This window comes from Lutjanus erythropterus, chromosome 12 (genome assembly GCF_056507025.1).
Source record: "Lutjanus erythropterus isolate fLutEry1 chromosome 12, fLutEry1.hap2, whole genome shotgun sequence".
Lineage (NCBI taxonomy): Eukaryota > Metazoa > Chordata > Actinopteri > Lutjaniformes > Lutjanidae > Lutjanus > Lutjanus erythropterus.
The window spans coordinates 10,883,612-10,908,365 of record NC_139328.1 but is presented as its reverse complement, the minus strand read 5'-3'; the positions used below and the strand labels follow the sequence as shown (position 1 = coordinate 10,908,365).

The 24,754-nt window shown below is 39.8% G+C and overlaps 1 protein-coding gene across 3 annotated transcripts in view; it reads left to right on the top strand.

Annotated features, from left to right (window-relative positions):
* The window catches only part of tnr (tenascin R (restrictin, janusin)), a 238,688-nt gene that overhangs the window by 113,095 nt on the left and 100,839 nt on the right, over positions 1-24,754 (top strand). For all 3 annotated transcript variants that reach the window (XM_084733239.1, XM_084733240.1, XM_084733241.1), the window contains exons 4-6: positions 21,228-21,348; positions 23,869-24,085; positions 24,240-24,340. In XM_084733239.1, coding sequence (XP_084589365.1) covers positions 21,265-21,348; positions 23,869-24,085; positions 24,240-24,340 — 402 coding nt within the window. In that variant the 5' untranslated portion in view covers positions 21,228-21,264. The remainder of the gene's footprint in view (positions 1-21,227; positions 21,349-23,868; positions 24,086-24,239; positions 24,341-24,754) is intronic.

Sequence of the window (24,754 nt, the reverse complement as noted above, 5' to 3'; positions counted from 1 at the left end):
GGTGTTGATAGGCTTCAGGGAATGCTTTTGGAATATGAGTGAAAATCTGTTGCCAAACGTACTGACATGAGATGATTTCTGTTGAACGGTGACTTCTGATATTGGTATCTGTATATTTTTAGCTATGGGTGATACATATGAACTGGATTCTGTAGTAAACCAGCGGGGCCCTCCTGGCAAAACTTCGCCTGGCGCACTTTATAGGTCTTTTAGAGCAAAGTAGCTCTGCAGCACTGAAAGATGTGCTGTCAAACTTTTTGAAAATTTTGGTGGTAGCTGAAAAATCTTTTGGCGATGTTCCGTTTCCTTTTGCAACCACCACCTGGATAAGCTTAAGAAGCATTTATTACCACACAGCCAAACCATGTCATCTATTTTTTCCCTGAACTAGTTTCAGTGCCAAAGAAATGTCTAATTAACGCTCGGAAACAGGAACTGTCCTTTTAATTATGCTTTTTATATTTATAGCTGCTCCCTTACTGGTGAGATTTTGTTCTATTTCTAACTTTTGGTGGGTTAAGACCATGCTTCTGGAAACAGTCAGAGCAGTCTGTCACTGTGACAGGCTCTCTGCTAATGAACTGGACCTTTGTATCTCCTCCTCACCGGGCTATTCCTGGAACCGATAGCATCACAATCTGATGTCCTGGTACAGAGATGTAGCCGAGATAACCCATTCAGTCTGACCTTACCTCCCTCTGTACTGGAAGCTTCGCCAATTTGACCCTGTGTTAGCACGATCAATACTGGATGTCTTAACAGTCTGACCTCACGTCTTACAAACCTGAACTTTCCTTTAAATTATGATGATAATGCCTGAGAGATTTTCTGTACAGTGATTATGTTCAGGTGCAGTAAATAATGTCTATACACACATGAATAATACATATTTTCTAAGTAGTATTCTTAGATAAAAATGCTAGATAGGTCCCTTAATACCAGAGGAGGCAGTTTAATGACTACAAAGCTTTACAAGCCCTGCTTTGTTTCTTTATTTATTTGTTCATTTTTTCCCTTTGTTTGTCTTGAATTAGAATTTATAAAATATATACTGTATATGGCTACAGCTGAAATACAAAGATAAACTGACAAACTAATTCACAGTCGGATGAAACAAAGTGATAGCAGGCTTCAACTTAGAAGAGCATGTCCCTCTGTACAGTTGGCAAAATTCTTGTAGTGGAGAAAATGCAAGTTTACCTTTCAAGCTAATCTAAAAGGGAAATTAAAGCAAGTCGCAACCAAGAACACTGTTTCTGAATTGCAAAAGCACAGGGCAGTCAGAACAATAGAAAACAGATGCTAACAGCATACTGCAGTTCAAGGCATTGCAGTTCTTAAAGTAAGTTTTTAAAGAGTTTGGCTTGATCTCATCAGACAGGTTGTTCAAAGAGTCTGCTGAGGCCCAGATGTAGAAAGCTTGATAATCCGTACTCGTCTGTCTAGACTGTGAAATGACCAGAGCAGCGCTGCCTCAGGATCTCAAGCTGTGCTCGGGCTCATGAGGGCTTAAAAGCTCAGATACAGCTAGGCGCTAGTCCAATACGTGTCTTAAAGGTAATGAATAAAATTTCTCGATCATTTTGTCTTTGCACTGGTTGCCAATGAAGTCAGGTAAGGGCCAGGCTTCTATAAAAGCAAGCTCTTCCCAGAAAATCAGGTTAAATCCACTTTTAAAGAAAGATGAATTCTTGACATTTTTGATGGTAAGTGGAAATGTGGTAAATCCAACAGCTTCTTAAACAAGGACAAAACCTTACCCACAGAGTTGTGCTCTAAGACAATCAATAATGGCCTTCCACTTACACTGATAACATGATTGTCAAGGGACTTGACTGTTCTGAATTGTTTGCCTTACATTTCATAACTCAAACTCTTCTCATCCCTTCAATGATTGAGGTTTGACCAATCTCTCTTCAGTTTGATCAGTAATGAAAGGCTCGCCAATCTGTCCCAACAGTTTGTAGCTTAATCAATAATAAAAGCCATACGAGTCCAATCATAGCACAATCAATAATTTACCAGTGTGACTCAACCTGCCCTCAGTCAGTAATGAAGGTCCAACCAATCTGACCCCACCGGGCCAATATTTTGGTAGTTCCAGTTCAAACACCAATTGTAAGAAAAGATTTGCTTGTGTACAACTACTCCTTCTCTGCTCACTGGTGACATTTACCTGACACAGCTTGTGTTAATTTATACGTTTAAGTAGATGCAAGGTTATTACAAATAACGGTCAACAAAATCTTCCTTTACATCTTTTTTAACTCCTTGACTTCCCACTTAGGGGCTCTATCTTCCATGCGGTGTGAAGTGGCGACAGCAGTTGTCATTTTTACACCCAGCACCCACGTTGTGTGAATAGCAAATGTACTTAATATGGGGTGTGGTCAGGCGCACTGATATCATGAAGCAGTAGTAAGCAATTGCACCATTGACCAATAAAAGCCTGGTCTAGTTTCTTTTTTTAATGGATGCATTGTTCCGATAGTAAGATGTTCCCACATAGGTGGGTTCACAACAAATTGCAGATGGGTTACAGGTGGATGAAACAGGGCAAAGTGTCTGCCACATTTACGCATGAGGCTCAGCAGCTGCAGCTTCACTGATTGTTTAAATTTGACAGGATGGGTCAGGATCTAATGTTAATTAATTTCCTGTGTTCTTGTACAAGGTGTCACACACATACAGTCGTAGCTCATATAATGAAATTGTTTGAAGTTAAAGCAGCTGTATAAATCCTGACTTCCATCAGAGCTGTCAAACTTTCCTGTTTCCTCTAGAGAAAATGACTTAAAACAGCCTCTAATCATGAAAACATTTTTGAAGTTGTGTTGAACCCCTCAAGGTGATGTCTTTATTTGGCATTGTATTGATATATGACTATTTTCTTTAATGATTTACTTTAATGATTAAAGAGGCTGTTTTCATTAATTAACTTAATATCTCCATTCAGATTTTATGCTCTTTAAAAAGTAAGTTGGACACACCCTAAATTCCCTTGTGCCATGTACTACAGATCTAAATAGGTCTCAAGAAGTACATTTTCTTGCAGAAGATTTTTCTCTTAAAGGTTTTTGAAGATAAAGCATAGTGAATGAAGATCATATCAGCCAAGAAAATATTTCACAAAGATTACAGAAAGAAAAACACAAAAATCTCCAGTCTCCAAGCCTGGAACAGCATCTGTGAAACATGACAGTTATTTATCACAACAATCTGTTATTTATGTTTCCCCAATCCAAAGAGCACAGTACATTTAGATACAGGTTTCACAATGTCACTGCAAAGACAAGCCAATACCCATAATAATAGCTGTCAATAAAACAGGCTTTAAAATAACCACCTATTGTGGTTCTCTGCCATTGAGCTGTTTATTTGGTAATTGAATACAATCCCGACTGAGCGCCGGGAGCACTCCTTCCCTCGCTGTCGTGGCATTGAACAGACAGCCGCAACAGAAGAACGTGTCAATCCTTTTGATCCTTCGTAGTTGCTTTATCGTCTCCGCACAGCTTATGGTATTGGATTGTTGTTGCATTTTGCGTGTCATTTCAACCCGCCTTTAAATCACAGAATAAAGAGAAAGACATCTAGCACAGGTGGGAAGACGCTGAATTTTTTTTTTTACCCCACCTATTTGCTGAAAGGTAAAGGAGAATATGTTGTCGTTTCTGTCCCACAAGAAACTGAAGCCTTTGAAAGGGGAAGATGAAAGGAGAGAAATGGCTTGTTAGAAAGGGAGGAAGACCAACAGACAACAACAGCTCATGAGGTGACAGACAGGGAGGTTTTTGAAGTTTTTTGTCCATTTTTTGTTTTAGGTCATGCCTGAGCAAAAAGATATGGGAAGATGAAGAGAATTGAGAAAAAGGAAGGGAAAGGGAGGCGGAGGACTCCAAGTGCATGTCAAACTCAGGCACTGACAGGCTGTTTGATGTTTTATATGCAGGTACCATATAGTGGAGAGACAAATTGGAAAATAGCAGTGTAGCAGTGCTCTCTAAAAACCTTGCACATGTGTTTTGAGCCTAATACACAGAAATACTAAAGAATAAGACAAAAAGTACGCAGGTGTGAGTTGACAAAATAGTTAAAAGACGCATTGTTTTTTCTGTTGCGTGCATTTTCCGTTGGTTATTGCCATGCATTGGTTTACTAGCACTGTCTACCTTTATATACCCATCTACCTTTTCTACCTATATAGATATATGTGTGTGTGTGTGTGTGTGTTTGTATGTGTGTGTGTGTATATATATATATATATATATATATAATTTTATTTTCTCTCTCCATTCTAAAATGACCAGCGGGCAGCTCTGAAATGGAAAATGAGTTTGCTAAAAGCCATGTATTGTGTCAGGACAGAATAGAAGAGCAGTGGGTATTCAGCTGCAGCAGACAGTGAGAGAGAAAAAAAAATCCATTCAGTTCCCCCTGACTCATAGCTGGGTGAACTCAAAAAGACTTAAGCATTTACCTTCACTGTCTAAATTTTTAACTGTCCTCTCGCGCTCTTTCATCCGTCCATCCGTTTCCTGAGCCCTTCTTCTCGATCCCTCGACCACTTTCTGTCTTTCCCCTCCGGTGGCTTTTTTATCTCAGTCATCTGACTTTTATATCTTCTTATTCTGTCTGTGTGTCTGTCTGAATGCTTCTTTGGGTCTGCTCTCTTTTAATCTTTTTGTTTTTAAATGTGTAATGAGACCAATAGTCTTTCTGCCATTGCCAAACCAGAGATGCAGGAAAGAGCACCTGAGTGGAGCCCAAGAGCCCTTTCACGCTTCTGAACAAGGCTCACATTTTTATTACATTGAATACTTTTGATTCAGTTGGGTTTTGTCATATCTACGTACTGCTGTCATCACCTACATGAGCTGTGTCTCCCTACACTTAGGGATGGCTTGATACCACTTTGTCTTGTCCCCTATAGATACCACAACGCTGAGTATCTACAGATATTGATACCAATCTGATACTCTCTTTTTTCTCTCTCTTAGACAACTTAGCTGTTCATAACACATTCACTACTACTGCTACTGTTCACATGACAAATGCTGCCCATTTGTGTTACTCCTGACACATCTCTTTTGACTCTCAAAGTTCTTCATATGCACTGCTTTTTCTTTTTCTGGTTCTGGTGATTAAAACTGCAAAAGTCTGATCCATCCCAAAAGGATGTTTTTATACTAGCTACTAGCTACTATCATGGTTCAGTTTGATCCAGACCAAGACCACCTCTTTTCGTTGGACCAAGGTTTGGGTGTTTGGTCCGGACCAAAGTCAGAGGCAGGTTATTTTGGTTCAGATCAAACTGAAAAGTCCATACCAAACGAGGTAGGTGTGAAAAAGGCCCAAAAAGCCTAAAAAAAAAAACCCTTCATCCCAAACCAACCTTCATCTAGGTTGTAACAAAGAGCCACTCAATTTTTTTCTTGGGAGTTTTGAGTGTTTGTATTTGTGAAATAAACCTTAATAAAACAGTCAATTGGATTTAATAAACAGTAGTGTACTCTTTTACGGAGTCGTGCACAGACTGTAAATTGCAATCTGCTACCATGCTGCGAACAAATGCTGGTGACACTGACTATACAAATGAAAATGACAAACTTCCTTTAATTGGTTGCACTTGTCATCTCACATGTATCATCTTTCACAGACTGCGACCACAGAGGATAGATATATAAGATGCTCATTTCACACCTGTGTCTTTCAAAATAAAAATTTCTGCTGTATCCACTGTACTGTATCAGGCTCAGATTGTAGAACTCCACACTGGCCATGTAAAATATAATGACACTTGTTAGTAGCATAAATTCATTGCTGGTTTTAGTCTCTTGAGGGGGTTTGCTAAAATAAAAATAAAAGAACAAAAAATTGCCAGCTTTACCTGTAGTGATCAGTAATCAAGCAATGCATGTCCAACAAATTGTATGTGTGTGTTTGAGGAAAGCTTTATTTATAAAAGTGACTGGAACTGTTTTTTCAACAATTGAATAATTGCAGAGTTGCAGTCAATGTATGCCAATCAGCAGAACCTTTGTAGGAGTAATGGTAATGTTGGTGTTATTTGATTGGTGTTGGTTACTTTATGACTTTTACCGACAATTCAAAATGAACTTGGAAACATGATATTATAATTCAGACTTGCTGTGATCAATTATGGGAAATTGATAGCTAATCAAGTAGCTAATGAAACACGTCAACAGTCTCAGAGTACTCAAATGGTAGAATCCCCCACTAGACATTGTATTTTTCCACAGAGTGCATTATGGGAGGATTTGTATTTTACTTGACTTTTATTCCAATTCCATTCCTAACTGGTAATTAGCAGGAAAAAGTAGTGAAAGTAGTCCTGCAATTAAAAACGAAAAATCTGAATATAGATTAAAAGATAAATGCTCTCAGAAGATCGACTGCTGTTTAGCACTTCTTAACTGCATGTTATCATGGTGCCTCCTGTGAACATTTGTTTACATCTTCCTGGATAAATTGGTCACAGTGTGCAGCATGGAGCAGGCAGTCATCAGTGGCCTGAGGTTGTATTATTTGCTGTAGAATGGAATTCATTTCTCGGTCCCATCTTTGCTCTGAAACAGCCCTGAGACAGAGGAAAAGACTTGTGTAGCCCTCTGGTTGCGGGAGCAGCCAATGAGCAGAGCCCAATGGTCCTGAAAGACAAGGCAATTTGGCCAGAGTGATGGGAATAATGAGAAAAGCATCGTAATGTTGCCAGAGTCCAATTTACAAGGTGGAGAGAGGGAGAGAAGCAGGGACAGAGAAGGAATAAAGGAAGGCAAGAGACGGCAGAGGGGGAGAGAGTGAGCGATCACCCACGCAAGAAGCCCTGGTATTGGTTTTGTGTTCATGTTGAGGTGGCTGCACATTAACCTGTGCAAATGGAGGTTATGGCTTTACTTCCATAGGGTGAGAGCGGAGGGGACAACAGGGCTGCTGCCACAGAAAGAGAGAGAAAGCAGGCAATGAACATAGCAGAGAGAAAATTCAGTCGCTCCATCTGTACAGTAGGTGAATCCGAGAATCAGCCAGTCACAGATACGTCATTATACAGCACATCTCTGGAAGAACAGATTTGCCCTGCAGAGTGGGAAAAAAGGCTTTTAGGGATAAAGAAAATCTTCAGCGAAAGAAAGAAAATGAAAACCCTGTCAGAGAGATAAAAGGAGATGGTGAAAATGACAACTAGGAGATAATGAAAAATGAGAGCGGCAAATAAGAGAGGACAGACCACCGGAGAGCTAAGGTGATTTTCTAAAAGAGGTGAATAAGACAGTGAGAAGGGCAGAAAAACTGTCCACTAGGCCACTCTCCTAACTCCTGACTCCACATAATGACCATAGACAGGAAGAGGTAGAGGAAGAAGTGGATGGAGTGTCTGGTGCTGAAAAGTAAAGCCAGTGTGGAAGTGCCTTGAACCAGCATTCTTTCTAATGGCCAGTAGGGGGCTGCTCTGCTGGTTGCAAAAAGAAGTCAGATTGTATGGAGTCTTATGAGAAAATGACTCTACCTCTCACTTCTCATAGTTTCCTAATGAGTTTATGATCTCAGTCACTAGTTTCTTCAATACAACACAATGTTCATTTTGTAAATAATGGTCCCATTTTGAGTAAAAATGTACAACAAAGCAGGTGTATGCTTTAGGGTGGAGTTACCATGTGACTGACATGTTATTCTCAGTGAGTCCGTCCAGTGCAACACACAGGGCTTCTGAAAGTCAGATCAAACTGCAAAACTAGGCAGTGGTGATCAAATATGAATCACGATTCTGTTACCGCATTGCCCCTTTCTCTGTTAAAATGTTTTCAGAAACATATTTACTTGTACTGTTAAGTTGTAATACAAGAAAGACTACAAGCAGGGAGGTTGTCATTATGTCCTGCTGAACAGACAGGCCAAAACCAAGAACGGCCAAAGTCGCAGTACGTCACTCCCCAGGTCCACACTACTGTGCATGCTCTGGTTGTAAAAAAAACAAGATAGCAATCCCCATAATGCGAAACCAGAGGCTTTACGGTGGCTCTGTCCACTCATTTACTGTGAATGGTTATGACACAGCAGTGAGACAAGATTTCAGCAGATGGATTTTTCTGCCCCTTGGTACCAGTTCAGGACAGAAACCAACATGCAGCCTGCAGCTTCTTAAACCAGAAGCAGCATATTTGATGCCTCCCTTTTCACTGACTGCTCATGATCATAGTGTCTCTCAGAGGGACTGTGTGTCTCGGCAGCTGGGGAGGCACCGGAGATTACCATCGCAGCTGGACTGCAGAAGGCGATCGCTTCATAAATGTTTTCACTGTCCTCCTCTGGACTCATAAAGGGATAGTTACAGTGAGCTGCTCCCGAGCCTGACTTATCTGTTCTCACTGAGACCCCCGAGGGCCGCAGAGAGGAAAGAGACCACATACCCAGAGTGAGACATATGTCTACAGGGCAGACAGCGAGCACTTAGTCGGGAAGCAACAGTCTAAAAAGCCCCATGGCCATGGAAAAAGAGCGACACGCACACACACAGTGAGAGTTAATGAAGCTTTCCAGTGCATATCCCTTCCATAATCCAACGGGGATGTTAATCTCCTGTGGGTCCCCTAACTGCTAAAACACACAGATACACACACCTACACACACATTTATTCAGAGAGAAGCTGTGATCATGAGCAGTGTGTGGGAAGGGAGGCATTCAGTGGCTGCATCTCGTTTCATGATGCGCCCGGTTGGATGAGAGGGGCTTGTTTAGCTGTTTACGCTTTTTCTTCCTTTTCTGCATCTCTTGAACCCACTTGTCAATACTCCTGCTCTGTTCATTATTAAATCCCTGTCATCACTTTACTCTCACTCCTTTCTGTAATGATATTGTGTCATTTTTGGAGCATAGTGATTCTTTCTTTGCACCCAATTTATTGCCTTTTCTGGGGTTTTTCCACATGTTTCTTTATCATTTTTTATTTCTAATACTTTACCTTGCACATATTTCATAGACTGAACTTCTCCAAGTCATTTACTGTTTGCTTTAAATATGGTCTTTATAAGGATAGCTTAATATTCACACATACATATTTGCAGATAATGAGCATGTTAACACAGCACCTCCAAAGAGGCTCTGCTTGGTGTAAATGTATTCTGTACAGCGTGTTTTGAGAGAAAGCTCATGGGTGTGGAAACGTCACGACCCATTGTGAATCTACCATCCACTCAGCTTTGCTGAAGAGCTGCAAGCACAATACACTCCCACAAGTCGTGGCTCCTTTCACTCATCCATGGTGAAGGAATCATTATGGACGAGGGAGGGAGTATGTGCTCAGAGCAGCTGTTAATACTGTTGTGGTGATAACAAGCTGTCATCTTTTTGTTGTTTTCTACGAATGGGAATCATGAAAGACGACTCTTCACACCTACAGTGAAAACTAAGAACAAGCTGTACGGCACCATGGAGCCCTGTGTGACCCTATTCATACTAGTGGGACCCTATTTATTCCCTCCAAAAGTAAAGTTGAATATTAACACAACCACAACATTTTTCTCAGAGAACAGATTTTAGTCACCATAGAAAGATTCAAGATGCACAATTGCATGAAAAGCTTTGGCGAGAATGCTCTGATATAAAAATTACAGTAAGTAACAGAACAAGTAAGTAATAAAACACAGATAATAATAAAGAGATAAAGATAAAAATATATAGTAATAAGATAAGATGTGCATTTGTCATTACATGTGTGGATATTTGAGTTTTATTTGAAGCCTGCTCATGTTCACTCTTATCATAATGCATAAGGCAGATGCAGACATGAAAACATGTATGTTTGTTTTTTGCTCGTGCCTTCTTTGTTCTTAACAAATTCATCATAATTATCAGGATGATAGCTTTTAGGATCATAGCAATTAAACTTCTTGTAACTAAGGAATGTGATTTGGCTCCTCCTTGCATGACCGATATTGAATAATCATGGCAAATTGCAACTTTGTCATTTATTTCAGACACTTCAAAAAACCTCTGCACTGCAGACACATTCATTTCCCATGAGCATAATTACTGTAAAGCCTTTTATCAGCCTGTCATATCAGCAGAATGTTAATTTTGGGTGAATGCAATATTTAATATGAAAACCTGTAGTGATGCTGTGCTGTTGAGTTGTACCTCTACTAAAATGTATTGACTTATTAGCAAAACACTGATGCTGCTGTTTGCTCTGAGCCATAGATCTCCATTGTTGTACAAAACTTTTGAACAACACATGGATGAGCCACATCATCGCAGTGGATTACGTACTATAAATACTTGTTGCAGTAGGGCAGACAGCAGGGCATTTTATGTGAGGTCACATTGTTTTTTCCTTTAGGGACATCCTGCATACTACGCCTTTAAAATCTCTTAGGAACAAGTGAAAAAGCAGCCTCTTCAGTGAGATAAAGTCACCTTTTTTGAAACCAGTCTTGACATCCTGTAAAACATGCAGCCACCTCTGCACCCGACACTTATCTCCCACATTTTATTGAGTGACAGTCACATTGGTATGTAGTTAGAATAATAAATAGAAATGAACAGTTTTTCTCCTGCTTGAACGACATACCGTCAGTGACTTCTTTATGAGGTAAACCTGCTTGTTAACTCAAACTGCCAGCTCTTCTAAACAGTGAATAATGTGACAGCAGCTGAATATATTAAGTATGCAGACAGGGTCAAGAGGTTGACTTACTGCTCGACTAAAGATTAAAATCAGCAAGATGTGTGAAATATGCAGAGTTGCTATTATTGCCACAGCACATTGTGTAGACTTTACAGCGAATAAAGTGATAAACAAAAGTCATGCAGTCAGTGGCAGCTTTGACTTAAAAAAACAACCCAAAGCTGCCAATGAGAGAGGTCAGAGGAAAACAGCAAGAAGGAGAGACACAGGTACGGACATAAGAGCTGTGTGAGTGTGAAACAGGAGAGTGAATGTGTAGTGATAGCAACATACAGACACCTGATCCCCAAATCCCTAATGAGCCTCTTCAGCACCTTGTTAATTTTATACCTCCAAGAATTTGTTTATTCTGCAGAGGAAAGGGGGTCTTATCCTCCACAATGTGGGTGTACCTAATAAAGTGTTTACAAAGTGTATATTAAGGTCAGATAGGCCAGTATATAATCCACAAGAAAGGATAAGTAAGCCTTCAAATCAGCATCTGTTTATAGGCGTCAGCGTAGCTTGATAAAGCCACAAAGCTACATAAAACCCCTTTGCTGCGTGAGCTTTTGACCTGGTGTTTGCTACCACAAATCCCAGTAATCCCTAAAGTGAAATTTGCATCCTTACTGCCTGATTGTTAGTGACACCATTCCCGCTTTGCCTCTCGTAACACTTCAGTGCAGTAAAAGTTCACGGTGAGTTACCATAACAGGTCCATTTTAGAAAAGGATGCTTCACTGGTGCATCATGGAAATGGCTCGCTATGTTGTTGGGGTTTGTACAATGAGTTCTAGTCTAAAGATCACACTGCACACCCTGTGATAGCTGAGATCAGTGCCAGTATCTCTTTAGCCTGGGCAGAGGCCACGTCGATGAAGCTGGGCCGGAGAATATCCGTCTTTTTCAGCTCATCTGAGAGTCAACAGACATCCTTCTTGAGGTTAGTTGCTTCCGTGGGAGCAGCTGGCAATCTTCACGGCATCATATTAGGTCTAAAAGGTCAGTCTGTGAAGTGGCAGAGTACAACTGACACAGCAAGTTGGTATCTCGGGGTATTGGAAGGATTCAGCCCCAGGGAAACTCTATCCTGGAGTGCTAGTTAGCTAGCTATTTTTGCTGAAAACAAACAAGGCTAGCTAGTGGCAGAATCGGTTTGAGGTACATGTCAAGGAATAAGAGATTAGGAGCGAGGCCAGGAAAGCAAAGGTTGCTGTTTAAGGTGCAGTAAGCCATTCTGGAAAAAGATAGTTGATTGTTGAGTCTCAATCCCAGGTTGTCAAATCCCTGTGCTTTCGGTTCTGTACCACCGACCCAAAGTGGCAGTAATCACTTTGTGTGATTGGCTCCTGTCACAGGCTAGATTTTCTAAAGCCTGAAACTAGAGCGAAGAGAAGATGCAGAAGTGTAGTTTTCTCTCAGATCATTTGAATTAATGTATGCTAAAACAAATTTTTGTCAAGTGACACCAAATATAAACTGCCCACTACAGCTCTAATTAACCACAAATTAGTGACTAGACTGGTCCACTAATCCAACAATAGTAGTCTGTAGCACCAGGCTTTTTTTTTTTACTTCCTATTGTCTGTGTTTCTTAAGTTAAGTCGACTGTAAAACGCAGCAATATCACCCATATAAATGCCCAGATTTAAAGGCAGTAATTTAAGAAATTTGAGATGTGATCTGAAAAATAAAAAAAGGTTTTTAAAAAGAAAGAGCATATTCCAAACAGTTGAGAAGGCAACACAACTCAGGTGTTCTAGTGAAGGAGCACAACTCAGATTTCACTTGTTTATTTGGCTCATATCACAATAGTCAAATGATTTATCTTTAATGATGTGAGCCAAACAACTGAAATGTGATTATCTTGTCCTCCTTGACTTGAAAATCTGAGGTGTGCGACATTGTTTTTGCAATATGCAGAATATATTTTTTCCTTCCACTCACATTTAACTCAGACTATATAGATATTTTGTACTCATCTGCCATATGTTTCCATTTTCTCTCTCTACTTTTCCCCTTTGCTTGTGTGTATATGTATCAAATACATTCCACTGGAGCATGGTGTTTGTTTGTATGCACGCATGAATGTTTGTTTGTACCTTTGGGGGATATTTGTGAAAGATGAGGCTCCAATGTAATGGTAATAGTCTGTAAATGTTTTTTGACTCTGGGGGTATTAGGAAAAGGGAAGCAAGCTCAGTAGAATGCTATTAGTATTTTTCAAATAGCTAATGTTCCCATCAAGATGTTTCTTTCAATATCTGACATTGACTTTGTTCGCCCAAGATGTGTAGAGAGGCTGAGCGTGCTCCTCAATAACTACATTTAAAGGAGACCTAATATGCTTTTTCTTATTTTCAAATCACTGAAAATGGATGCAGACAAGCCAGAGGGCATCGGAGGGAAAACCAGAAAATATTTCATCCGTAAAAATATGATCTGGTTTCACCAAAATCAGAGATTAAAGTTACAAAGTTGTGTAAACAGTAATAAGTCCCCAGAAAGACTCCAGCTGCCTCTGTGGTTTTTCCAACCTAATTCTTGTCTAATTTGTGGTCTGGTAAACAGTAAATTAACAACATTCAGCATCTTGTATCACTATTTTCCATGCTAAGACAGTGCTCAGAAGAACTGGGGGCTATAGACTCACATAGCCAGGCCAGCCAGACTGAACTAACTAGCTAACAAGTTGCTAAAATAGTCACTAAAAACATGTAAAACTTGTCTGGCAATCAGGAAACTAGAACATATTTTCTGTGAAATATAATTCATATTCCGATCAATAAAGTTTTGTACAGTAATCAGTGAGGATCAGCCAATATTCTGCTAAGCAGTGTCTAGCGATGTGAAGCTGTGCCATAGATATATTGCAAGGAACTAGCTGGTGAATGCAGTGTTAGCACCCATTCAGTCCAATGACAGTTGCTCACCTGGCACATAACCCAAAAAAGCTGTACGTCAAAATGGTTATATGGCCCACTGAATATGAGCAGTAGTGTTTCCTCCCTTACCCCTGCCTACGAGTTCCTGTGAGCTCGGCCCACAGACTTTACATTGTGATGACCTCACAGATTTTTAAATTGCTTTTTTTTTGGCTCGAGGAAAGACTCAGTGGATCAAAAATTCATAATAGATAGAGTCGTAACTGACCTAGTTTGCAGTTTTAAGTGTCCTGACAAAAGTTTTACAGATGTCAAGAAGAGAAGAGACGCTCCTGCTCCTCAGCAGGCTTCCAGGACGTCGACCAGTCAGAGGAAAGTGAGCTGTTAGAGAGAGGAGCTTTAAAGAGACAGAAGCTAAAACAGCTGGTTTCACACAGAGGATGAATAGAGAGGCTGCATAAAAAGCCAGTGCAACATAAATAAGGATGTTTTTTTAATTGTGAGTCATGCAAAGCTACTCTTGTGGAGTCCCAGAATGATACGAACTGATGCATCTGTATTGTCAGCTTTAGCTGAAATTGGAGAATGTATAGTATAGAGCTGGAAATGAGCATAATAGGTCCCTTTTAATTGGGAATATCTGTAGGAATTCTACATTAAAGCATCTAGCAATTAATTAACCATTTTGAATTTCTAAATATCATCAGGATGTACATCTAGACATTGTTTTATGTTTTTACTGTCATTATTATGTCGTCTTTATATATAACCCAGACACAGTAAATTGTCATTTAGCAGCTGCTCCCACAGTGTCCAGCATCACATCTGTATCCACTGTATGTGATTAAAATAAGACTCTTTTTGAAGTATCTACATGACAAAGATTGGATTAGTATCTCAGCATAATTACACTGTGCATTTTAAAATTCAATTCTCTTTTCATATCGACTCACCTACCCGTAAACCACATTTTGGATAAAAGAGAAAGATACCGTCAAAGAATCAAGACAAAAAAATCAAAAGCTCACCTCAGAGAGAGAAATGTAATCTAACGAAGATGAAAAAAGTTAGACAGACAAGATCAAAGTAGGTTTTTTTTTTTTTTCTTAGCATCAGACTTTTAAACACGCTGGTTTTTGTGATTCATTTTACAGTTGGGCTCTTTTGCAGAATGGCCTCCTTTGTGAAAGCTGAATATTTTACCCTTTTCCTTTGCATAAAGTTCCCTGATGTTTTTTATTATAATTGGAACAGGCAGTTTCATTTCAGCCCCACGGGGGGTGAACTCATCCAATCTCCCTCAAGAAAATCACCAGGTAATATGTACAGTGACGGCATTGTTTCAGACACTCTCAGAGTCATTAAATGTATGTTTTTCTACATGCACATAATTATCCATGAGTCCGTGGGAGATGTGAACACACACAGATGCACACACTGTTTCCCATGCAGTTAGATTACTTCACAAAGGTTTTTTTTTGTATTTACACCTTTAGAAAGCGTCTCTAGATGTAGAGGCTGCCTGCTGACAGACCTATTTACTATCAGGGCAGGTAGGCTGTTATTAAAGGCTAAAAACACTTGATATATGACACACAATGTGTTTTTGTGCTTGCATGCATGTGCTGGTGTGTATTTCCCCAAGCATATCGGTAGATGTGACTATGTATGCAAGAGTACTGTAGATCTGAAGGCACGTATCACTGCACATGGTTTTGTGTTGGCTGTGTACATGTGTTCTCTCTCCTGAAAATAAAGTGAGTAAATTAAGCCAGTTTTTAGTGCCTGGAGCATGTTGATTCTCTTCACTCTGAATGAGTGGGTCTGTCCTTAATTGAGCCTCCATGAAAAACCTCCTCTCGTTGTGCGTGAAAACGCTTGTGGGCATCAGCCTGCACCATGACCCAATGACTAACGTATAATCCTGTGACTTTGAACCTCTTTGAAACTTTTATCACTGCCAGTGTAAAACTATGTATAGACCTGCATTCATGTATTAGTCTATTTTTGGTAGATGTTTAAAAGCAGTATGCCTTACAGCAAGACACTTTGCATCCATACACAAGACCTTTATCTCTTCTGTCTATGGTGAGATAAAAAGGTTGCATGACACTTTTATCTCGTGATATATCTATTTTTACCTCTGTTACTTTGTCATAGCAAAGAGGAGTGAGAAACTGGTATAAGACAGAGGCCAACTGATATCCTATATTATTAGGCATTTTTAGGTTATTGCAGATTTATTTATTTAACACAATGCACATTAAACTGACAGACAAATCAAAAATGCATGTTTTGTCTTTTACCTGTAGTGCAGTTTATCCATCTACATTATTGTGGTGTGAGTAGCTGAGTTTCGGAGATATGAGCTGTAGAGATGTCTGCATTCTCTCAAATATAATGGAACTAAATGGTACTCAGCTTGTGGTGCTCAAAGCGCCAAAAAATACATTTGAAAAACTCAACAGCAATGTCTGTTTCCAGAAATCATGGACGAGGGGCTACTTGTGACAGCCATGGATTTAATGGCGTCCTCTTCGGCTGAGCTATGACTTCTCGTCCCAGAGTAGATGCACCACCCTGCTTTGGTTGGTTGGTGTAGTTCAGTAGAAAGAACATAATTCATACATGAAACTGCTCACAACAACTGCACAATATTTTGAGTAAGCAGGTCATGGTTTTTGGAAAGACATTGCTGTAAAGTTTTTTAAATGTATTTTTTGGCACTTTGAGCACCACAAGCTGAGTGCCATCCAGTGCCATTTTATTAAAGAGGAGGCAGATATCTCTACAGCTGATATCTCTCTGCAGCCCCCACCAAAACAATCAAAACCGATAAATGGCACAGGTAAGAGGAACTGCTAATGTGTCAGTGTTGGCCAAAAGGCAAATTTTCAGTTCTTGTCCTTTGGCCAGATGTTAGATTAGCCTTTACAACAACATGAAAACACACCACAGATAAAGTCAGGACAAAAGAACGCAAAAAATCTGAAGCACCTGACAAATAAGTATCAGTGTATCGTATGTATGTAACAAAATAATCCCACTATAAGGACATTTTAGTAAGTCTTCTGGAGCTTTCAGTTGTATCGTGCAATCTTCATCAGCATATACATCTGTCCAGTTGTCATTAAAATGTAGATGTTTAAATTTCCATTCCTCACACTTAAGAATCTCTCGTCATTGTATAATGTATCTAGAAACTGTGTTGCCCGTACATAGTTTGTCCACCAGAGAGCACTGACAAATTTCTATTTTAACTGAAAATTACCTGATCGGTGCAGATCTTGGTCGAGTTCTTCAGTAAAGTAGCTGGTAATGTTGTAAGGTGCTGTAATTACCTCCGTCAAGGAGGGTACGTCTTTTTTGTCTGTCCGTCAGAAAGATTAGAGAAATACTACTGGCCTGACTTTCATGAAACGTGGTGGGAGGGTGTACCAGGGGCCAAGGCACAACTCTTGTAATTTTGGAGCAGATCTTCATCACAGGGCAGATAGACTAATTATTTTTCACTTGCATTAACATTGCAAGACAGGGCATGGCCTTGAGAGAGGTCTGCGCTCCAGACTTCCCTGCTAGTTTCTGAATAATTTCTACCATAATAGAAATAATGTTATTTGGAACTCATTATTGCGAAAATGAAGACAGTGTTGATTTCATCCGCTTCTAGTTAGGTCCAATTAATGGCTTGTGTATCCTAGAGAGTCAGTGCACAGCCAGTCTGCTCAACATAGCAAAAATGGGAAACTTGTCTTCAGACAAGCTTAAAATTCAACATACAAAGATAATAATGTTTTCAATGATTATTGAATAACTACTGCTATTTACCTTGCTTTAAAACTTTCAGTGACATTTCTATTTTCTCTTTAATTTGAACCAAAACCTCTTGGATAATTGCTCGGAAATTATTTGTAAATTACGAATCTGTAACGTTTAAAGAACAGGGTTCAACATTCATGTTTTTTTTTACTTGCCTTGTTACAAATTATTTATTAGCAGTAAAATCAAATAACAAAACAGGCTACGTTAATTGTCTTGTGTAATCTTGTACTGTATATAAAATGCCAGAAGATAGTGAAAAATATTCCATCCCAGATTCTCAAAGTCCAAGGTGATTTCTTTAAATGCCTTGTTCTGTCAGTCCAAAAACCAAAAATACTAGGTTTAAAAATGTTTGCCTGAAAAATTACGATTATTGAAAATAGCTTCGTAGTTTAGTTCTTTGTTTATCACTTTTCTGTTTGTTCAAGTGGTAAAAAATAAATAAATAATTAGATCTACTTGCCTGAAGTAGCATTTTACTTGCCATGAGAAAGTGGGCGATCCTTACTGTTCAGCCATGAAGGACTCTTCTCAAAATAATAAAATATGTTTAGCAAACAAATGCCGACTGATATACTGTCATATGATTTTATTGGTCTCAGATATGGACACAGCAATGGTTGATCTCAAGAGCTGTTTTTGCTCATGCTTGTTACAGGAAGTGAGTGAAACATCCATGTAGTGCCATTTATCATCATCACGTCTTTTAAGCGTGCGTGAGAGCCATCAACTGCGGCTAGCTGAAGGGACGCTGCTTCAGCTAATGGCTGTGAACAAGACGGTTCCAGTTGGCTTTTCTCGCTCCTTCATCATCTACGCGCTTCTCATTTGTGTGGTGAATTCACCGGTTAAACGGCTCGTGTTGTGTCAGACAGCAGCTGCATGCTTGAGGGGAGGTTTCAAAGTAGAACATTTTCCTTCTCTTCGCCGTCGAGCAGGCAGCATTGGGAGTCGATTCCAGCAAGGCCAGAGCCATTTTTAAAGGCATTACTGGCATGTCTGAAGCGAGGCATGTTGTAGATTGTAACATATCACCAGCTACCTTTCCCCTATGGGTCTTTTATGATAGACTGCATGTGTCATGAGCGTTGCTGTTCACCACACACATACAAAAACTTGCACACGCACACATGCACGCACAAGTTGTTCGACTTTGTCTTGAAATGGAAGGCGTACTCCGGTGGGCGAAAAATATCTTGAAAGCGAACCGCGACTGTGTGAGGAATCTTCAGAATGCGCGCAGGAAGTCTGGGACATTGCGTTTGCATCAGTTTCAAAAAAAACATTTTATTTTCCTCTCAATGAGAAGAACTTAAAAGGATGCACGGCTCACACACACTGGGATTCTCTCTGTTTCTCATTTATGTGCAAATACGCTGATGTTTCAACATTTCCACCCTAAATGATCAAAAAAAAAAAAAAAAGCCACAGCCAGTTAGGTGTGATAAGAAGACTTCCATCTGGCTCTCACAAAAGGCGCCAGCTGAGAGCAATAGCCTGCTTCACCAACATGAGATGCATTGTTGTGATGAAAGAGTCTCTTGAATACAGACTACACAGACTCATCTGTGAGATGTTTTCTTTTAACTCCTTCTGAACGGTATTCTGCCCACACACACACAGGCATGAACATGCTAAAACTCAGGGGAGGTGTGCTTAAAATTGCTGCCAGGACACGTCAGCGTATACACGTACACCTATGGTATAATTGCTTTTCCAGTTTTATATAACCAGCTGTCCCCACACATGCGTGATAAAACATCTTCGCAGGCTGAGTAAGATGTTTCATTCCAACCTTGTCTTCAACTGTCTCCAACACTGAAATTATGTTTGTGTCTTTCTAAATTGTTTTCATAATCATGTTGTGTTGACAGGTTAATTCCCGGCTTGATTATCTTCATAGATAATGTTTCTTTGAAACAATACATTTATTACAGCTGCCCCCGACTAAAGATTTTCCTAGTCGACTAGTTAGTTTAAGCCATTACACACATTTATTATATTAATTTGAATATTTAAGTATATATCTTGTGGCCACGAAGCGAGCCACCTGTTAATGCTTATGGTAAAGGTGATCATGATCCAGGATGGAGACTGAACATTCATTTATTTCAGCACAGTGTAACACCACACAAGTCTTGTTCTTCAAACACAGTAATAAATAACTTCCAACTTCACAAAATCAAATAGATGATGTATATTTACAAATGAACTCGCTACAAACTTGCTCCTCAAGCGCTTCATGTCTCTCCTAAGACCACCGTGTCTTGGAGACAGAGTCCTGATCAGAACCTCTGTGAATCACCTCGGTACTGTATAACAGGTCATTAAACTGGCCTCCACTGGTCTCATAGGCTGTGTCTAATAGGACTGCTAACTGAGCTAAGGAGCAATGCACCACTGACATCAGTGTTGCAAGAGAAAAGGTCAAGCTCCTGATACTTTCATCCTGGGCCTAATGGTGAGGTGCCGCTACACAAATGAGGTGTATTTTTTTCTATGGATTAATGAAAGCGTTGTTGACTAAGGCGCTCCACACTGACAAATGGTTTAGTTGACTATTGGGGGGCATCCCTAACATGCTGTATTCACAAGGAGGTGATTTGGGTGGGTCTCAAAGTACAAGACTAAAAGATCATAGTCTGGGTTTTGCACGTAGACTCCTGCAACTAAAGAGCTTTTGTTAAGATAAAGGGTAGGTTGGGTAGGTTTTTTTGGGTGAAAAAGAACAGAAAGTTCTTGTTAGTTACCTGGTATGTTAATGAACAACATTAGGGTTGCGATTAACAACTGTGTTCATTATTTATTGACTTGTCGATTATTTTCTAAATTAATTGATTAGTTGTTTTGCTAATAAAATGTCAGAAAATAGTGAAAATTGTTGATAACTTTCCAAAGCCCAAGGTGACGTGCTCAAATGTTGTTTTGCCCGTAAGCAAATGTCAGTCAGTTCATAGAGAATTAAAGAAGCCAGAAAATATTAATCTTTGAGCTAGTTAAGGTCATAGAATTCGGATATATTTTTAAAAGAAAAAAATGACTCGAAATAATTGGTTAAATTGTTGCAGTCCTGAACAACATTCCCTCATTGTATTAATTGTATTTATGTATTCTCTGTTGCAAACTAGTTGTATATGATTGTATTTTCTAGGAGATAAGGTTGTTGATTCGGCTGATAGTGAGAAAACTCAATACATCCAAAAAGCATTACACATTTTAAAGAATACTTGAGCTCTTCACTGTCTCGTCTGTGCTGATATGTGACAGTCCTCTTGAAGGATCCACATCAGTTTTTCTTCTGTGCAGCTTTTATTTGAGCGCGTCCCTGTTCTCTCTTCCCTCCCCTCTCAGCGGAGAGAGGATTACAACGGCATCACTCAAACCATGTCTCTACTGAAATCCATCTATCAACTCAGTCCCTGAGCAATATTTCTGTATTCGTCCCGAGCGGAAAGATCAAATATTTGGTATTGCTCAGTGAAATACATTCAAAGGTTCTCAGCCATTTTCACAATCCCTGATAGACTTTCTAAAGTCAATTATTTTACATCAGATCAAAGGCATTTATTTATCATTTACAGAGGATAAGCTGATGGTAGTGGGACTCCCCACGGGCTCACAGAAGCACACACACGCACATAGATATGTTTCCATGTTGGCACACTAACAACTCCACTGGAACAGCTACAGCATGCTCTTTGAAAACGCATTTTCATGCGACACAAACACCATTACTGGCTGCTTTTTCCCTGATACTTCATTTATGTCAACTCCTTACACCTCTCTTCCTTTCTCTTCTCGCACCTTTCTCCTTCTTCTCATCCCTCTACAGGTGTGAGTGGACACGACTGGTGAGGTGTCTTCCCAGCATGCCACTGGCACAGCAGCATCACAGGGCCACTGTGCCCACCACAGGCTGGATCTTGGCTTTTGCTCTGTTTCTCACTCTACAGGTAAAATTTGCTCCAACAAAACAGACATTTCTTGCTGAGTAGAGCTGCCCAGGGCTTTTTATTCATTTTCATTATTTATTTCCAATCTACTATTTCTGGCAGTCGTGTTAATCACTTGACTCTGAGCACGAATCCACTGAAATTCGATTCTGGCCATTTTGAGTATCAAAGAGAAGTGATGAGTTGGACTATCTGAATATTTTCTGTGTAGTTTTAATATTTTATGTTTCCTGTACATTTCCCATACAAAGTAGACTTTCTAAGATATTATGGAACCAAGCACAAATACACTAAGTTGACCCCCCAGACATTGTGACATCCATCAGGTTTTCCAATCTCACATTTGCACATATGCAGTTTGCACTGAATATGGAGGCAGATTTATGACTTAAAATTCTCAGTAAACAACAGGTCCTGGTGTCAGACAGAAGTAAAGAAAGGCAGGCTTCTCATGTCTAGCCAGTTCCCGTCAGTTTTGTCGACTAAATGACAACTGTCAGTGGTGGATTTTATCAGCTCTAGCTAGCTGGATATATATGGACTACGGTTAGTAGTAGTAGTAGTAGTACTACTACTAAGGTTAAAAGACACATTGAAACTGAGACCGACCCAAAAGGAGAATGGTAGCAGGGGCGAGGCCCAGTGATGAATAAGCACTAGTTGAAAGTTCAGGCGAAATAATAAGTTTTAAGTTTGGATTTAAAGGCCTCAACTGAGTTAGATTGTCTGACGTGGGCAGGAAGGTTATTCCAGAGGAAGAAGGCACGAGAGGGAAAAGAAAGGCAGTCTCCTTTTAAAAGATAAATATGTAAAAGGTTCTTAAATTCACACTTGATGGTTACCGTCCTCACCAGCTGATGAGCCATGAGGAGATGGAAAAAGAGAAACGCTATTGTTCTGTGGAGCTATTCACTCTTGTTTTGATCTAACTTTAAATTATTTGGCTGCTTAGCTCACACACTTGCTTATTTCCAAACAGTATTTTTCATGTTTAACATAGGAGAAAGGGCCTTCAGGGTGGGGATTAACTGATGTGTTTGGCAAATGTAACCCTACTTTGGGTAACACTGACTGTGGTTGCTGGACTGTAAACTTACCCAATAGCAATAAGGAGCTGGACACAACTGCTAACATAAGCCTTAACTCTAAGAACATCCAGGCCGGCCTTCCACACAGTGAGAAAATATTACATGGTGAATGTAGTCGTGAACCTGGAGTCTTTTCAATAACCTGTCACCCCAGAAGCTAATGCAGTTAGTTAATGATGTGCTACTTGGCCTTGGAAGTGATGCTTGGTTATCACTGGAGGTAGAAAGCTACTCAACCAGACATGATCATTTTTGCAGCTTAGAGAAGATGAACACACTGAACTCACATTTTTACTCTTGTGAAGTTTTCCCCAGTATATTGTAAACCTGGTGGCCAACAAGGCCCAGGGTCCCCCAGGAGACTTAATTTGTATGTAGTCAATGGTGAGAGACAAATGATTCTTTGTTACCATTTGAATTGTGCCATGAATTATGCATATGTTGTTTGTCAATTTAAAATTAAATTTTATAATTCAAGATAGTCAGTTTCATTTCTGTTTTTGCTGAAAACACAACACTCCAAGACTGTGCATTGATAAATTCTTTAAAGCTAAAGTTGCTGACTTTTTTTTTTTAATGTGTCTTTAATAAATGACTTATTTCTAACAACACATTGTGTAGTAGTTTTTTTCAAATGCACAGTCAGCCTTCGGCACTGACTTAATGTAGGATCTCTGAAATCTGTATTATGATTTTTAAATTCTCAATTCCACAATTCTGGCTGTGATCATAGAACCTATAAGGCCAGACTTTAATGCTGCCAGCAGTCTGTCGCTGGTCCACGCTGGGTCCCCTGTCAAACAAGACACTTGGCCACCGGCCCCCATTAAAAGGAACTTGCCACCCAGGCTTAAAAATTCTAAATCTTGACAGACCTGCTGTGCCTAGTTATGGTTGCTAAGCTATGATTGGATGATCAGGAAATAGGTTTCTGCAAATCTTCAATTGCACCAGGGTAGTGCTTGTAATCTCATACCAATAACTCTAATAACTGCCTCTATTTCCTTAACTACAAAGAGCAAGATGTCATGAATACAGTACTCAGTCAATTCCAAGTTGTCAGCTTGTGACTATTTTCTGTGTATCAGTCTTTTTCCTTTGAAATGTTACTTGCTTTATTGAATGTTAGAAATTCTCCACACTTTCTACCAGACAAAAATAGCACAATCTGAAAATACTGAAATGTCACCACATTTTTTCCGATGACCTTAGTTTTTAATGTGAAAATACTCTTGCTTGTGTTGCAGCCGCTGAGAAAATCCTTCATATATAGTATATTAGTGTCATCTTGTTTTGTGTCCCCCTGGCCTATTTTCTTAGACTTCAATCCATCATTCTGTAAACGCACAATATAAAGGACAAAAACAGCTGCAAACCCTGAGTCCAAACTGTGTGCAGTGGTTTTTGTTTCATGTTGTCTCTCTCTCTCCAGGGTGCCGCTCATGCTGCTCCATCAGGAGACAACAAGCTGGTTCGTACCACCAGAGTGAGGAGACAGACCCCAGGAGGGGATCAGCCCCCCTCCGCCTCCTCAGCCAACCAGACCCTGCGGGAGCAACCCGTGGTTTTTAACCACGTCTACAACATCAATGTACCCTTGGAGTCTCTGTGCTCTGTCGACCTGGACGCCTCCGCACCACCTGACCCAGGTGATGGTGAAGTCTTCTGATCGATCGAATGTTTGGGTTTTAACTCGCTGCCAACTTCTTCTGCTATCCTGGAGGCGCCTTTTCCTCACAACACAGAAACACAAAAACATGCTGTGTTTGGAAGTTTTTAACATCTCTTCTTTTTGATTCAAAGGTTCTCGTGCTGAGTTGGGGTCCGGCCCGTCTATGGAGGGTCCAATGGATCCATCTGGGCCAACAGAATACACTGAGCAGACGCTGGATGCTGACAGCCAAGTGGGTGTTTTTTGGCAATATTTTATTTTAGTTTAATTTGGATGGAGGGCGATACAGTATTTAGAACAACATGAAGAGACTTTCTATAAGTGATGTATGCAGACTGTCTCATGTGGTGCAGAGATTATTCTAAAGTACGACATCTGTTTCATCACACATTGTCATTTACATACTGATATTTATTGTGACATATTGTTTCACCCAGAACTAATTAAAGTGGTACTTCACTCAAAACCAACCCAAACTTTTCAGTGTGAAACACTCACACACTGTAGACTTTAAAGATGTCTGTAAAACCTCTGAGAATTCAAGACAGTAACAGTTGATTCTGATAGTAACAAATTAAAAAAAAAAAAATCCATGGATGATCGTCAAACCCCCATTACAGCATTATCAGATAATATTAGATGTCAG